A 17,837-nucleotide genomic window follows, 5' to 3' on the forward strand; every position below is an offset into this window, starting at 1 on the left:
CTATTAAAACCTACCCTTTTATATTAAATAAAAAAGAGGATCTTAATAAGTATAATAATTAGTAATTTAAAAAGGTAATAGTAATTATTAAAAATAATAAAAATAAAAATAGTAGCGAAATAGTAAAAAAAAGCGGGAATTTCCTAGACCCTAATGAATTTATTAGGTAGTAAAAGTACGGATTTATTATAACTAGTGCGCGGATTAAATATATTTTTATTAAAATTAAATATACTAATAACTATTAATATAAGTATAAGCTAGAGTATAATTATTAATAAGTTAAGGTAAAAAGAAGAAACGAAACCCGATTCTAAATAAAATCCTAATCCTTTATAAATAAGTAAATATTAACCCGGATTATTGAAGAATATAAATATATGGAATTATAAATTAGCCTAATAGTAAGTAAATTAACGTAGTATTAATATATTTAACTAAGGTTTATAAAAAAAAGGGGCTATAGGGGTAACCCCTATTTTATAAGACTATAAATAACCTTAGTTACTAACTAAATAAATAGTTTATAAGTATAAGCCTAAGAATTATAAAAGTAATTAATAATTCCTCTATAAGCGAGGGGTATTATTAGCGTAATTATAATTATAAAAACTATATAAAATACTAATAGTAATAATTATAAAAAAGGAATTCGTATTATAAAACTAAGTATAGGTCGATAGAGTATATAATCGCTTTAATAAATTTAAAAAAAGGGTAAATAATTTAGATTTTTTTTTTATGATTACGAATAGTAATCTATCATTATAAAAGAATATATAGAGGTAAAATAGGGTATTAAAAGTATAATAATTAATAATTCTATTTATTTTAATCTATAGCTCGTCGCTACTACTAATACGAAATTTAGTACTAATTAGTTAATAAAAAGGGAGGTAAATAACTTAAAGTTATTAATAATACGTAATAATATAAAGATCGTATATAAATATTAAAAATCTAATAATAAATACGAAGTAATTTATAAACTTTAAAAAGATCCTTTTAAAAAAGAAATTATATTTTAAAGGGAAGTATAAGGTCTTATAAAAAACCCTAATAATATTTTATGATTATTATAAAAAGGTTAGGATTAGAGAATACTAATACTATTTAGTAATTAATATCGTATTTATAAATAAAGCCTTTAATTATTATTATAAAGCGGTACGTAATTTTAATTAAAACGACTTTTTTAATATTATTAACGTAATTTAAAGCCGCTTCGAGACTTATAATAAAAACTTAAAGCTTTTATTTAAGCTACGAGCGATTTCTTTCGTATTTACAACTAAAATAATAAAGGGTAAATTATAAATAAAGATTTTTTAAAAAGCTTATTAATCGAATTAATAAGCTAATAAAAACCTAGCTAAATAAAAGAACTAACGAGTAAAAAGTTAGATATTTTTATATTATAATTTAGTACGTTTTAAAAATAAAAATAACCTTATACTAAGTATTTAAAAACTATAAAACGCTCTATTCGAGGCTAAGATCTAGCTTTAATATTAAAATAAAGATACTATACTAAACCTACCTCTAAGTATATAATAGCCCTTATTGATAATATTAAGTTAATTAAATATATAATAAAAAAAGAAGAGGCTAAATATAGTAATTATTAATAAAGAGGCCTAGATTTATTAAATAAGTAAAGATTTAACTTATAAGTAGGGTAGTAAAAGAAGTAATATTATATTTATAAAAAGGATAAATATTAGTTAAATAACTACTCCGAAAAAGAGCGTACTAAATTATATAAATAGTATAAAAAATCGAGGGTAGTAAATAATAAAATAAGCCCTCATCGGTTTAGCTAATTCTTTATTATATATAAGGGTAAATCCGGGGGTATAGAACCTAGTAAAAGTAGTTAAAATAACGGCTTAAAGTATTTATTTCTTATAAAAGATTTAGAAAATAAAGAAGATCTTACCCCTTATATTAATAAATTAAATTATAATAAAATTAACGAAATTAACTACTCTTTTTTTACTTTATTAGCCTCTAGAAAATATACGAGACTAAATAAATAAAAAGTAATAAAAGTTCTTAATAAATAGGCTTTTATTTATAAATAATAAGGAAAGGTCCCTTAAATAACGGATACGGAAGTAGTTAAAAAAGTAAATTTAATAAGGCTAAAGCTTATTCTCTTAATGCTTAAAGAGAAGATACTACTTCTCTTAATATTTAAAAAAAAGAAATATAGTACTAAGTAAATCTAAAGATAGCTAGAGGAGTCCTTTTTATACTACTTAAATTACTTAAATACTAAGCTTATATAAGTATTTTATATAAGTAAAAAGTACGGCCTAAATACTTTTTAAAAGATTATCCTAAATACTAGGGTATTATAATAATTAATAAAAAGAAAAAGGTAATTCTAAGTATTATAAAAGATCGTGCTAATAATGCTTAATACGTTAATAATAAGTATTATAAAAATTAGCTTCGGCCTAGGTAAGGAAATCGTCGCCCTAAGTATAGTAAAAATAAAAATATACTTCGGAATAATAACTTTTTATATTTTACTTATTAATACCCTATTTCTCTTATATTTAAAAGATATAGATCGACTAAGTATTATATTTGATAATATAAAAAATAGAATCTTTAGTAATAAGTATTTTAAAATAGTCGAACGATAATAAGAGTATATATTTATAAAGCTTATTAATAATACGAAGTTAATTAATTATTTAATAAAAAGTAAGCTTAGATAATTATATTAAAAATTTAGGTACCCGTTAGTTACGAGGCTATATAACTTCTTAAAGTAATTAAATAATAATAATATTAAAATAGGGGCGCTAAAGTAATTAATAAAAGTATACTATTAATACTAAATAAATGCGCAGAGCCTACGTAAATTTAAATTTAAATTATATAATAACCTTAATTTTAATTAAAAAATCGTTATTAATATCTTCTATTTAAATAGTTAGCTAGTCCTATATATAATTAACGTAGTTATATCTTTTTAAATAGGGTAATTCTTTTAAGATTTATAAATAAAAATAGTATAAGTAGCCCTACGAAAGGGATAAATCGATATATATTAAGGATTACTAAACGGTATTAGAACTAACGCTAGTATTAGTTTTAAATTAGTAAAATTTAAAAAAAATATAACGGCCTATAGTATATAACTAAAAGTTATACTTATTAAAACGTACTATAATATTAAAAAAATAAAAAGGGTATATTAATAATTAAAAAGGGCGTTTAGAATTATTAAAAAAAAATCTAGATTTTATTAATAACGAATACCTCTAAATAGTACTTAAATATTATAACAATACTATAGGGCCTAACGGGCTTATATTAATACTATTAGTATTTAGAGTATATTTAAGAACGACTTTAGCCTCGCTACTATTATTAAATATAAATTAATAAGCCTAAGTAATTAAAAAAGTAATATAAGTACTACGCGAAGTAAGTATAAAAAAGTGAGTTAATAAGGTAATTATAGTGCGTAATAGGCCTAATATAGAGGTTAACTTAGATATATTACTAAATTTAGATATACGAATATAGTACGAAATTACTTAATAATAAGCTAGGCTATATAAATTAATTTTTATTAACGAGTACTTTTACGTAATTATAAGAGATCGTAATTAACCCCTCGAAGTATCAATTATAATAATTAAACTATATTATATAAATCTTAATAAAATAATTTCTAATTTATAAAAAGAAAAAGAGCTAAGGGAAACTATATAACCCGTAGTAAAAGTATAAGAAATTATTTTTAACGAAATCGTTATAATAATATTAATAAATAACGAGGAAAAGGAAATTATTAAAAGGGTATTAATATTACTAATAAAACGTTATAAAAGACTACGATAATAAGCCTTAATATAATAATTTATTACTAATAACGAGGTAATTAATACTTTTTATATAGTAAAAAAAAAGCCGATTTTAAGCTAGCGGTTAAACTACGTAAAAGAAATATAATTATAATTACTAAAAAGCTATATAAAGGATTAGATTTTATTAAAATAAATACTCTTTATAATCGAGAAGTCTATCGATTTATTTTTTATAACTTAGAGAAGTATATAAACCTCTATATATTTAAATTATAAATAGTTCGTAAGATTAAAAAGAAAAGAATACCCTAGCTATGTCACGGCGCTGGGCACTGGGCCCCTTGGCGCCTAGGCCTCAGGCACCCAACGGACCCCCTATGGGTCACGTGACTGCTGGACCGCTGGGCCCAAAAGCCCAGCGCCCCAGATTCCGCCCACTGGTCTACTTTTTCCCTCTTCACGTTGAGTTACGTCTATTAGGTCAATATAGCAGCGTTCCGACCTGCCTCGAGTTCCCTTTCGTGACAAGCTATATAAGAAATCTAAATACGTAATTTAGAAGTATAGTAATATTAAAAAAGTAACGCTACTTATATAATTGCTTACTATATAGTACTATAGCTAATAATTAATAATAATACTAATAGTATTATTATAGAAAAAGGGATATAAAATTTAGAGCCGTAATATTACCTAGGCCTATATTTAATCGGCTATAGGGTTTATAAAAAAATCCTAGCCTATTTACTAAAAGAAATAATTAGTAAGTACTTAGAAAGTACGATTATTAAAGTATTTAAACTACTATATAGGCTCGTAAAATCGGGTACTTATTAATAAACTACTTATTATAACTTTTATATTAATTAATTATTAATAGTTATATTTATGTACGACCCGTACTTACTAATCTCTAAATATAAAAAAGATTAATTTAGAATTATTAAAATATAAACTAATAATATATTAAGCCTATTTAATATTAATTTTATAAAAAAAGAGGATAAAGAGCTTTAAAAAGCGGGCTTTATAACGAAATTAAAAAAGGTTTTTATAACGAATATCCCCTTAGTATTTAATAATAAGATTTTTATAATTAAGAGGGAAACTATCGTTTTTTAATAAAAGGGGTAAAATAAGAAAATTAACCTCGTTAATCTAAATATAACTAATATTAAAAAATAATATAAAATAGAGCTTATATAAGGGGTATATATTATAAATATATACTAGCCCGAGGTAACTTTTAATTACGTTTAGGTAATATAAGCTATAGAGCTAAATAAATAAGATATTAAAGTACTTAATAAGTAGTTTAAATAATAATAAATAAATCTTAATCGGGGCCTCGTTTATTACTTAATTAACTTTATAATTAATAAGCTTTATATCTTTATTAATAGGTTATTTACGAATAATAACGACCTTACTTCGTAATTAGGGTATATTATTATCTTAGTCAATAAGAATATAAATAAGAGTAAATTTATTATATATAATAATATAATTTACTATTCGTTAACTAAAAATAAATAAATAATAAGAAATATATTAGTATTAGAAGTTTATAGAATAGTTAACGGTATTAACTTTTCTTATATAATTTTAATAACGCTAAGGAAAATTACTAATTAACTTAGCTTTTTACTTATTTTAATAATTATTTATACTAATTCTTATTTATTATATAAATACCTTATTAAATTAGAAATAATAATAAAAAAAAGCTTATAATTAATATTATAGCCCTTAAATAATCGTATAAAAAGCGCAAAATACTTAAGATTTATTAAATTAATAATAATAATAACCTCGCTAACGTTTTTATAAAAATAATATTTAATAAGGGGTTAGAGTAATTTATAAATAATAGAAAAGTTAACGTACGAATAAAAAGATAGGTTATATAAAAAAAGTAAAAAAAAGGGGGAAAAAGAGACGATTTAATAAGCGGGCCCGAGGTCGAATTATACCTCTAATTATAATAAATAAATTAATAAAAAAAAAGTTAGTATTAAATTAGAAATCTAATTTAATTACGGTATACGGCCGACTATATAAGGGCTAATTAGGGGCCCTATTTACGATTATTATAACTAGCCTAACCTATAGTTAGAACCTTTTTTTTATACTTACTACGTAGATATTTATATAGTTTAATTAATCTCTTTATTAACCTACGGTCCGAACTAACTACCTTATAATAGGGATACTAATAGTTCTCCTTAGGATGGTACTGCACGTTATGACTCGCTACGCAGTTGCTTTCGAAAACTCTACAGAATTTGGCTAATTTCCAATTACCTCAATCATCAATCAATGAGATTCGCACGTTGATGAAATCGAAAGCAAAGCCAGGACGGCTTACTTGTGGTTGGTTCTTGCCGTGATTTGAATTTGTGGATAAAACCGAATATCAGACGCGCGCATTTCGATCTCTGAGCAGCCTCCGCCCGTTGGCCTTTTTCGGCAGATCTAAATCCAAGTAGATCGACTCCTCATCTTCCACCACTTCGATCAGACCAGGGCACTTTACTCGTCCTCCAGAGCCGGTGTGATGTGATCCCTCCCTGCGACCTGCCAGCCTGGACTTGCTACATGAGATTCGCGCTGATAACTGTGGCGCAAATCTGGTACCGTTGTTCGGCGGTCTTTCGGTATTATTCCCAGCGAGTCGAAAAGCTACGGCAGTCCATTTTGTTCATTACTCGTTATCAACCTGCAGATTAACCTGCAGTCTGGATGTAGAATGCGGCATTGACAGCGTTTGGAGAGACCATCCACCGTCATCATCAATAAAAGGAGCGGAAGAAGGAGGTCCCGATTGGAAGAAGAAAGTGAGATCCAGTTCAGGTATCGTTCAGAAGCTGAATATGCAAACATTTCTGAAATCCGCGTTATACAGTTTAATCGTGCCGAAGTCGACAAAGTACTTAATCAGCGGCCAGACATAACAACGCGAACCGTTGGGTCTGGTATCCCAGTCCGAACATACCGGTTACATGTTCGCATAACAATCAATCGGATCTTGAAGGTGCGAAGGGCAGAAGTAAATGGGTGAATAGATGGTGAGACCCGAGGCTCTGAGGCTCGTACATAATGTCTCCTGACAAGAACTACCTTACGTCTTATGTCAAAGACAACTTCGCTGTGGGGGTAATTTTACAGCATGAGATACACAAGTCTAAAACACTTACATGGATGCAAGAGGTTGACTATCAGCAGTAGTTCAGTGGTAAATATGTGCCTTGCTCACACTGTCACATTCAAATTTCCGAATCCAAAATCCCCATAGTAATAGTAGTAGAACAGATCATAAGCGTAGCTCAGTTTCGAAGATGAAGCAGACGCACTATCGAGGACGAAAGAAGATATTTGAGCATTTCACAAGCCCGCGCACGTCGTCGACATGTACCTAGGTAAGAGAGCCTGACACCAGACCTAGACGCCCTTTAACTAAAGCTAAGTTGACGGCCAAGCCAATGAGTGTCATGTGGCTGTTCAGCTTACTGCATTCTGACTATTCGTGAGCAAGATGTCACATTCCCGTTCGGGGAGAAATACATCAACAACGGCAGAGGGTGGGATGACCAAAAGACGACACGGAGGCAACTCTTGCGTTGTTCAATTCGGCTTCCTGATAGCTCATGGCACAATTCATGCTTCGTATTGGTCAGTATCTGCTCGTTCCAATTTCTTTATTGCATTCTCCCTCTCAATTGGGCCCCTAAATTTCAAGGACTTTATCAACGCGTACGAATCTCCTCAACTTCAAAAGACTCATCTTCAGGCTGGATTATTTGATCTTTAGCTATTTGAGAGATTTTCTCGAAACGAAAATGTTTCCTCGGCATTGCCTGCAGATTTACAAGCATCATGAACCGGCATGGTGACACCGCAGATCCCCCCGCAATCCAAACCCACGGCACACGGCATCACGGAAGCCGTGCAAAAGTTTGTTGCGCTCTGTCGACACAGTAGTAGCAAGATCCAACCTTGCTTATTCGTCTTTGTTGTTCTCTTTTAATTAAAACACGGGTGGCATTGGCGTTTTGACTTGCGACGATGGCTCGGCTGATTAATTGGTGGAAACCCCGCCTCCAAAGTGGGATGCGGGTTTTCCCCATTTTCATTGGCAATGCCCCTTGCCAGAGTTAATAAAGTCGAGCCGTGGCACTCGCTCGTGTGGTTCCGTTGTTTCCTTTTTGCGCTGCCCTCTTAGTTCCCGTGATGAGATTCTAGGGGGGTGGGATGAGGAGGCAACGTCGTTGTGCCAAGGAGTTTGCTGGCTGACTACGCTGGCTTGGTGTCTTGGATTGAGAGGAGTGGTCCCCATTGGAGACGAAAAGGAGAAGAAAGGATGAACTGTTCTTGAGTCGGTGTGTTGATGATATATAGCGCGGTGGTTCCCGTGTAAGAGCAAGTTTCTGGATTTAAAGTGCTCAGCTCCAGGCAGGCAGTGTCAGTCGTTACGCAACTTGCTCTTTGTCGCAGCCGTCGATCTTTTGCTTTTGTCCATCAGACGTTCGTTCGAAATATTCGAAACATGCAGATCGCTGCTTGCTTCCTGGGCCTTGCGGCTCTGGTCGCTGGTCACGGATACGTCGACAATGCTACCATTGGTGGCACCTACTACCAGGTTTGTCATGACATATCTTCATGCTATGGATAATGGTTGCTAACTCATTTTCAACAGTTCTACCAGGTACATTAGACTATCAAAGCCACAAATGTTCTATTGTAAATCTAACAACAGACACGTACCTAGCCTTACCAAGACCCATACACGAGCCCTACTGTAAGTCTAAGCTCTAGCTTCATCCCCCATGCGAGGATATCACAACTCACACAAGTTTCAAATAGCCCCAGAGAATCTCTCGCCCGGTCCAAGGCAACGGCCCAGTCGAGAGCGTCGACTTGATCGATGTCCAGTGCGGAGGATACACAGCCGGCGGCATCTCGGGCTCGACGCCCGCGGCCCTGCACGCTACTGCTGCAGCGGGATCGACCGTCACCCTGCGATGGACTCTCTGGCCCGATTCTCACGTCGGTCCCGTGATCACCTACATGGCACGATGCCCCGATTCCGGTTGTCAGGCATGGCAGCCTGGCACTTCGTAAGTAAAAAGTGATACGTAAATGTGTCTAGGTGCCGTGTCTAACCTCTGAGACAGTGCTGTGTGGTTCAAGGTCAAGGAGGGTGGACGCACCGGAACCACCAACACTTGGGCTGATGTAAGTTGGACCTGCGATGTCAAAGTCGATTAGTTGGCACTAACATCTGTTAGACCCCCCTCATGGTTGCCAACTCCGGCTACCAGTACACAATCCCGTCCTGCTTGAAGTCGGGCTACTACCTCGTCCGCCACGAGATCATTGCTCTGCACGCCGCCTACTCGTACCCTGGCGCACAGTTCTACCCCGGATGCCATCAACTCCAGGTCACGGGTTCCGGCACCAAGACTGCGACTTCGCTGGTTGCAATCCCCGGCGCGTACAAGTCGACTGATCCTGGTATCACCTACGATGCCTACAAGGGTATGTTGTGCAATGTCTCTTGGATTCTTGACTCTTGACAATTGCTGACCTTTGACTTTCTCTGAAGCTCAAACTTACACTATTCCTGGCCCGGCTGTGTTCACCTGCTAAGCACCTTCCGATCGCTGTTGACAGTAGCAAGGTGTCACGAGTTATGGCACGCAGCAATGGGCATACGGAGTGTAGTAAAAGTGGCTTAACTATTAAAGTAGAAATAGATAAAAAGAGAAGGTCTATATATACGATATCTAAAATAGACACGTGATTTAATACGTAACGGGCACTTTATAAGGTGCGATTACTATCCCTATTACGTAACATACCCCCTAATTACTACCGCTAAGGAGCTATTATACCTAAGATAGAATCTCTAAATGCCCTTATAAAAGCCTAATTTAGTTAAATATAAATAAAAGAAAATTAAGCGCAAGGGATACGCGTCTTTTAAGCCGCGTTTATTATAAATATATCCCTTTATCTAAAGTAAATAGAATCTTAACCTAGAATAGCACGTATTCTACTATTTTTAATATATAAATTACTAAGGGCGAGGCTACTTAGCCGCCTTACGTATATCTAAATTCTCGTAGCGTCGCCTAGCTATTATTTTTCTTCTTCTTTTTAACTTTTCGTAGTTACTATAAGTACCCCCGTCTACTACGCGCGCGCGCCTATGCCGTTAAATCGTTTACTAATTTTATTCTAAATATAAATATTTAATATATTTAGAAATAATAATAAGTTTTGCGCAATTTTTATAATACTTCTTATATACGTATTATACGGTTTATTAAGAGTTTAGATAGGTAATAATACTAACGAGCCCCTCTAGGTTATTACCCCCCCTTATAACCTCCTACTTACTTACTAAGGCCCGGCTACCGAGCTCTCCCTCCCTAGCTAAGAGGATATTAAGGCTACTAATCGAGACGCCGAGGACTTTATTAAGTTCGAGGCTCTTTTTAACGGCCGTAATAAGGGTAATAATAAAGTAAATAGTAATAATAAGAGTTTTAACGGGCTTTTACTTATCCCCCCCTCGGAGTTTAAGAATAAGGATAAGACTAGTTTAGATAATAAGCCTTTTAAAAAGGGTATATTATATATTTATTATCTTAGGAGTTTATATTTAATATTATTCTAAGGTTTAAAAAACGTAAGGCTAGCTCTTTTTAAAAGGGTAGTAAAAAATAAAAAAAAACACCGAGAGGCTAAGGTACTCCCCGTAATAAGTATAGTTCTCTTTATTATTCTAGGCCTATTTAACGTATACTTAGTCCCTAAGAAGCTTAAGGGAGAGGCTCCCGAGGAACGGGAGATCTAGTACCTACCCTATTTTAAAATAGCCCTCCGGTATACTAATACTAAGGATAGTAGTCGTTATTTTATAAGAAATAGTAGCCGGTATACGCGCTATTTTAATAGCCGTTTAGCTAAAGGGTATATTAATATACTAGTCGTCTTGCGGCCGATAGCCTAGGCCCTTACTGAGGCTATTATAAATAGCGCTCCCTCTCTTATAAGTATATTATCCTTTTTTATTATTAAAAAGCGCACTTCTAACTATAGTTTTAGTAAGATATTACTAAGCTCTATAGTATCGTCCGCTAAATATATAATAACCGGAGGATATATAAAAATTATATTAGCTTTTATATAGAGGACTTTTTTAACGCGCGCCCCTAGTCCTCTCTTATATTTATTATAGTTATTTATAATTAACTTCTTATTACGCCGCCCGTTTTTATACCCTAGGTCGTTAACTTAACGGTCGTTCTAGCTCCTACGCCCCCCGCTACCCCTACTATTCTTAGTTTTATAAACTTTAAAGTATATAAGACGCGTTTTTTAGCGCGCGTACTAACCCTCTTCTTTAATAACGCTATACTCCTAGCGATCGCGTACTTTATAAACTAGGAGTTTAAATAGTAAGTATAAGCCCGGGTCTTATTTTTATATACGTATACCTTACGGGGCAAAGTTATTTTATTTATTTTAGGCCTCTAGGCCGTACTCTAGGTTCCGTCTATCGTCTACTTTCGGGCATTAAGTTTTTTTAGGTATAGCCTAAATTAATTATTTTTAACTATTTTAGCTATTTATAATAGCTTCTCGCGCATCGTAGAGGTTAAAAAGTATATAAAAATATTCGAACTTAGCTCGTAAAAAGTTTTTAGTAAGTCTATTTACTAATATATCTTCTATTAATATATAAATAACCTCGAAGCTACCTTTAGCGTGCTCTTATCTTAGCTATATGTTTTATATATTAATATAGCGAAGTTAAATAGCTATTCTTTTTCCTTCCCCTACGACGAGTCGAATCGTCTACTAATTATCGTAGTTAACTAACTATACTTCTCTTAAGTTAAGGGCAATATCTTTAAAAAGGCGCTTTAGAGCTATAGTCTCTTTTATAATTTCTTTAAAATAAAGAAGCTTAGCTTCGGTAGTTAACGTTATAACCGTCGCCTAGCGTACTAATTTCTATTAAATTAGGCCGCTAAAAAGGAATATTATATATCCCTAAGATAATCGTCGTATTACCTTATTATTTACGAAGCTAGTATCTCTAGCTAGAAATAATAATTACGTACTTAGTATACTACCGTAGCAGAGCGCAAGATATCTCGTTATATAAAGATATCGGATATAATAGTTAATTATTTTAATATAAGTTATACTTAGATTAGTTAGGAACCGTAATAATTACGAGTAAGTAAAGGCGACGTCTAGTTTAATTATAATAGCTATATAAAGCATATTCCCGACCTTCTCTTAGTAACTCTTTATTTCCTTTTTTATTACTTACCCCTCGTTTAGTTTAAACTCTTCTTAAGGAAAAGGGGTAGCTAAATATAGTAAATTTATAAGGTCGAAGCGCTTAGTAACTCGCTCGATATATACGTCGTAAATAAGGTAAACCTTACGAGTAGTACGGTCTCGTAAAATCCGTACTCTGAGGAAGTAATTAATCGGTCTATTCTCCTTAAGGTTAATATATTCTTTTATACCGTCGACGATCCCTTAAGCCGCCTTTTAGTCGTCTCGATAGTATAGAATAATAAAGTTATTAACGTAGAATACTAATATTACTTTCTTATTTACGGTTTAGTAAATATAGATCTCTTCGTAGCTATATATTATATTTATACTACGGAGTATAGAGGTAAAAGTTTAGAACTAGAGAATTAGCGAGTCTTAGAGGCTATATAGAGCGCGTTAGAGTTTACTTACTTTGTTAGTAACCTTATATCCCTCTAGGAGTTTAATAATTACTAGCGCTTATACCTAAACAAACAAATTAAATATGAGGTTTATATTTGATTATTTAATTAATTTCTCGCGCCATATTTGATTATTTGACTTATTTAACAAATAATTGATTGATTTGACTAATTTCCTAATCGGGAATTAAATAAAGCTATCGCGAAAGTCCTTATAGTACTGACTTATAGACTTAACCTCGATTAGCTCTTCTAATTAAAAAATTAACCTCCTACTTCTATAGTACCGCCGCGAAGCTAGTTCTTAAGATATTAGACCTCCTCTAGCATAGAGGATCTTATTAATAATCGCTATAAGGTTAAAGTTAACTTCGCGAGGCTAAATACCCTCTCGCAATTTATTACTATCGTAAGGATCGTAAAGATATTAAGCGCAAGCTTACTTAACGTTAAATAGGTTAGCTAATAGTCAATTTATTATTAGATTAGGTTAAGGACTAGCTAAGGGATAATCTATAAGTAATATTAATTAAGCTTAGGCGCGTGGTTAATTACTACTTCTATTATTCGAGATATTAACTATTACTAGTACTACGAGTCTTCTACGATACTCTTTAGAATCATAAGGGTAATAAAAGTAGCTTATAACTATCGTAGCAAAGGAGGAGAACTTGGACGACGAGGAGGAGGAGGACTTACTATCTTATCTATATACTATCTTTATTAGTAATCGTAGAGCCCCTTTTTCGTATCAAATAGCTAGTAGCTCTACTCGGGCATATCCTACCTCTTTTCTAGCTATTTTAATCCTTACTTAGGGTAAAGAATAATTACTACGGCGTAGAGCGGAGAGTTGCCTAACTTAGTATAATACTTATTAAGGACCTGCTAAGTATTAATAACTAATAGTTAAAAGTATCCTCGCGAGTCAAAATCACTACTAAGAAATAGCTCCGCCCGCTCCCTAGGCATATACTTAGACTAAATATAATAAGGGATGCTACTTAAGGTTAGAGGTTAAGAAAGAGGTTAGGATATAAATTAATAACGAGCTAACTACTAACGAGGTAATATTACTTACGTTAATTATGATTACGACGCTACGATCTAAGAAGCCGTAAGATCTATCTCTTCTTTAAAAGGTTTATTATATAACCTCTTTTACTCCTCGAGACGGTTAATAAGATACTTAAGACCTACTATTACTTCCTATAGACGGCTATAACTATCTCCTTTGCCCTAGCCCTAGTATCTTATTATTTAGAGGTAAAGTAGCTTAAGTACCGCCTTTAGCTCGGCTAGTAGTTACTAGTCGTTATTATTAAGAACGTCCTTAATAGGGATCCGTTACTTTAGATCTCTATAAGCTCGACTAGTTACTAAGAAGGTATAGATTTGCTTTCTTTTTTATAAAGAGCGCTATATTATAAGGTATATCGAATTCTACCTTATATCTTTATTAAGTATTAGTATAAGCTTTTGTAACGACTCTTTAAAGAGAGTAAATATATCGTTCTCGTCGGTCTTATTATTAACCTCGAGGAAGGCCTTATATCGTTAAGGCGACGAGCGAATAAATTTAATAACGTTCTAAAGCTTACTAATAGGGCCCCTTATACGCTAGAGGTTAAGATCTTCTTAAAGTTACTTAGTATTAATTAATATATCTAATTCTTACTTAAATACCTCTTTATTATTACTAAATAAAAAGGCCCTACCGACGAGGTTAAGGATATAACTATAGTACCTAATCCTCTAGTTAAGAACATCTTCCCGGGTATAGGCATGAGATAATATAGGATATAAATAACCTAGGTAAGTGTCGTTATTTAAGGCATTGTTATAAACAATTACCCCGACTTAATCGCCTAATTCCTAGTCGTCTATTATAAACTTTATAGTCTAGGTAATGTTAGCCCCATCGTAGGCACTATACTATTATCGTAAAGTAATAAGGTATTATATCTATTACTTAGCATAGTTTAGAAAGTAAGTAAAAACGGCGATAATAGCATTCTGCGTTAGCGAGGTCTATAAATCGAATAATAGGTAGACTTTTATTATTAACCTCCGGATCTCTACCCTAATTATATCTTTCTTCTTAACAAAGATCCTGCTCAGCTCCTTTTTTATATTTCTATATAATAATAAGAGTTCGTTAGTAGTACTATAATCTAACTAATAGAGGAGGGCCCGGAGGTAAGGATCTTAGAAAGTTATAAATGGGCTATTACTATTAATAATATACCCGATTACTAATTCCTTAATTCTCGTTACCTAGCCCTTCGTAATAGTACTAGAGGTAAGTTTCCGTCTCTTTAGCGCAGAGTCGTACTCTAAGGATTTTAATAAATATAGTAACTCGCTAGAGCTTAGATCTATTACTTAGTATTTTAACTTTAAGTAAGTCGTTACTAAGCTCGTAGCTACTACTTTAAAGTAGGTAATAATACCTATTTCGTCGTAATAACGACAAAACTAGAAGACTTCGCCTCGACTATTTTTATCGTAAATCTCTCGAGCGAAGACCCTCTCTAAGCGGATCTACGACTTCCTTAGCCTTGCGCCCTTTTATAATATTAAATCGTTATTAATAAAAGTCCTCCCTTTTTAGATTACTTTTAGAAGGGCGAGGAGGTTATTACGATTCTTAAGGTCGGTTAATAATACGAGGCTAGCGTCGGTTAGGGTCTATAAATACGAGGTAATCCGAAGTAGCTACTGCGCGCTAAAAATCGTACGACTTATTACTAATTAATTAATTACGATATAGTAAATCGATTAATATATAATTTAATTAATTTCGATAATAATTATAGTAGTCGCAAAGGGTTAGAAATAGTAGTACGTAACTTCGTTAGTTTTGTTAATATTAAGAAAAGGGGGTACTAGTTAACTAGTACAAGTTTTTTAGATTCCTAGATATAGTAGGATGCTAAATCCAGCGCTCTATACTACTTAGGCTTTTTTTTTTTTATAATAATCACTAGTAATCTATTTAGTTAAGTAGTATAATACCGAACTTATAGTCGTAAGTAAGGAGTCGTGGGTTCGAATCCCGCCGTAGGTATTTATATTCCTAATTACGAACTTCTATAAGGCGTAGTCGGGAACATTAATTAGCCCGGCCCCGGATTTTCCTTTTTCTGCGCGATCTCATATTTAATCAAATATGTTAAATATAGGGCCTCACGATATTTAATTATTTAACTCACTAAAATTCCTATGTTTAACTATTTATTTAACTTATTTGTTTGATTAATTTAAATAGGTATGTGCGCTAATAATTACTAGCTTCTCGCTCTTAAGAGGCGCGTTAAGGAATGCGTTAATAGCATTATACTAGTCTACCTTAAGGTCGAATTGGGTAGCTATTACTATTATAAGCCTAAAGGCCTTTGCGGCGAGCGTCGAAGCGTACGTATTTTATAAGGGGTTAAGTAGTTATATATCCCCCCTTATATATATACGTGCTTTTACCTCGCTAACCTCGTTATCGACGTCGTGCTTATAAGTATATACCCACTTTAATAGAAGTAGGATCCCTTATTTAGGATTACGGTCGACCTCTTTTTATATACTAATATCCCTTAGCTTTTTTATTTCTACGTCTATAGTATCCCTAAGTAACTTTTATAGTTGCGGTAAGAGATGTTTAATATTACTAAACTTTTTTAGTAGGCTCTAGAAGTTAACTTTAGTAAGTCGTAGTTTTTAAACTCCTCTAGAGCGCTCTAAGTAGGTCCTATAAACTGCTCCTTTTACTACTTAATAGAGTATTATATATCTTATACTACTTTTCTCTATAGCTTTTTATTAATTAAGTATAAAAGTAGAGAAAAAGTAGTCCTAGAGACGGTTATAGTAATCGCCGTCTCTTATATTCGAATATAAGAGCGTTACGAAGATACTACCGTTAAAGCGTCATAAAGGTCTACGGGCCTAGTTTAAACGTCTAGGACCTAACGGAGCTTTACTTAGTACTTAATAAGGCGGTTTTTATAAGCTCTGTTCTTATATAATAATAAAGGTTTATTATAAAGGTTCCTTATTAACGTCGACTTTAGTATTAGGAATTACTTCTTCGTAATTAGTACTTCGTTTATTACGTACTCTAGCGTTTTACTAAAAGCCGTTAGGAATTAAAAGCTCGAGAACCTTTATAATATATATAAGCGCTTATAAAGAGGACTATAGACTGCGCAGAGCCGTTTATAACTTAGTTATTATATCCCCTTCTTTACCCCTACCCCCGAGCTCGCGTAAGGGGGTTATCTTAGGGGTTAGTAATAATAATAAGATTATATTAGCCTCTTTAGCCTTATTTACCGCACCCTAGAGTACGTCTATTAGTTACTTAGCGTCCTAAATAGTTAAAAATCTAATAATAATACTATCCTTAACTATAGAGTTATTTTAAGTACTAGTATTTCCAAAGTCTAGATCTACTTCCCTAAGTGCTCGAATTAACTTATTATTAGTATTAAAGAGTTCTTATATCTCTTAGATTACTAGATTTACTTACTTACTTACGATAGCTTATTCTTTAGGTGCGGGATTATAAAAGACTTTTTTATTAAACTTAATATTCTTTATAATAAACACTTACTCAAGCGCGGGCACCTAGACCCTATATAGGTTATGCGTTTCTAGTATATATCTAACTAGGTATCCTATATACCCGTAGGGAAGTACTTTAAACTCCTTCTAATATATGCCCCTCTTACGATCCCTATAAAAAGGGTATGCTCAGTAGCTATATATATAGAGGCTACTAAGATACGGGGTAACCGGTTTAGAATCCCGTACTTAGTAACCCGTCTATTACTAGCGTTAATACCGCTTCTATTAGTTAATTTCTATTATAATAGGCGAATCTCCTTTATTAGCCTCCTATAGGGTAATATTATAAATAAAGATTGCCACTAGTACTATTTCGTCCTATAAATTCGTAAAGAGGTTTATAAAAAGGCGCATCTTACGAGCTTTAGTAATTACGAGTTAACCTACTCTTTTAGCGTTACTTACGGGTTCTTTTATATATAGAAGTAGAAGTTCTATTCCGATTCTTAGCTCGCTATACTACGTCTTATATACGCGTCTAACGTTTATAGTTAAGAGAGCGGTCTTATTATTATTTCTAAAAAAGTAAATTAGAGTCCTTTTTTAATAACGAATCGCTACCTCGAGGCTCTATAGTACGAAAAGCACTTCCTCTTCTACTTTTATTTTTAAAAAGAAC

At 32.7% G+C, this 17,837-nt stretch overlaps 1 protein-coding gene and 1 non-coding gene across 2 annotated transcripts; both read left to right on the top strand.

Annotated features, from left to right (window-relative positions):
* Positions 1 to 8,376: 8,376 nt before the first annotated feature.
* On the top strand, positions 8,377 to 9,479 carry CLUP02_11190 (glycosyl hydrolase family 61; the record flags this gene model as incomplete). Its single annotated transcript, XM_049290158.1, has 7 exons — positions 8,377 to 8,469; positions 8,527 to 8,535; positions 8,599 to 8,628; positions 8,694 to 8,947; positions 9,005 to 9,065; positions 9,119 to 9,368; positions 9,436 to 9,479. 7 exons carry the CDS (start codon positions 8,377 to 8,379, stop codon positions 9,477 to 9,479), a joined length of 741 nt encoding a protein of 246 aa, XP_049147303.1.
* Positions 9,480 to 15,587: 6,108 nt separating this feature from the next.
* Positions 15,588 to 15,665, top strand: CLUP02_tRNA172. Its single transcript has one exon. It is a non-coding gene; the product is annotated as a tRNA-OTHER (tRNA).
* The last annotated feature ends 2,172 nt before the right edge of the window (positions 15,666 to 17,837 follow it).

The sequence above is a fragment of the Colletotrichum lupini genome, chromosome 5 (genome assembly GCF_023278565.1).
Source record: "Colletotrichum lupini chromosome 5, complete sequence".
NCBI lineage: Eukaryota > Fungi > Ascomycota > Sordariomycetes > Glomerellales > Glomerellaceae > Colletotrichum > Colletotrichum lupini.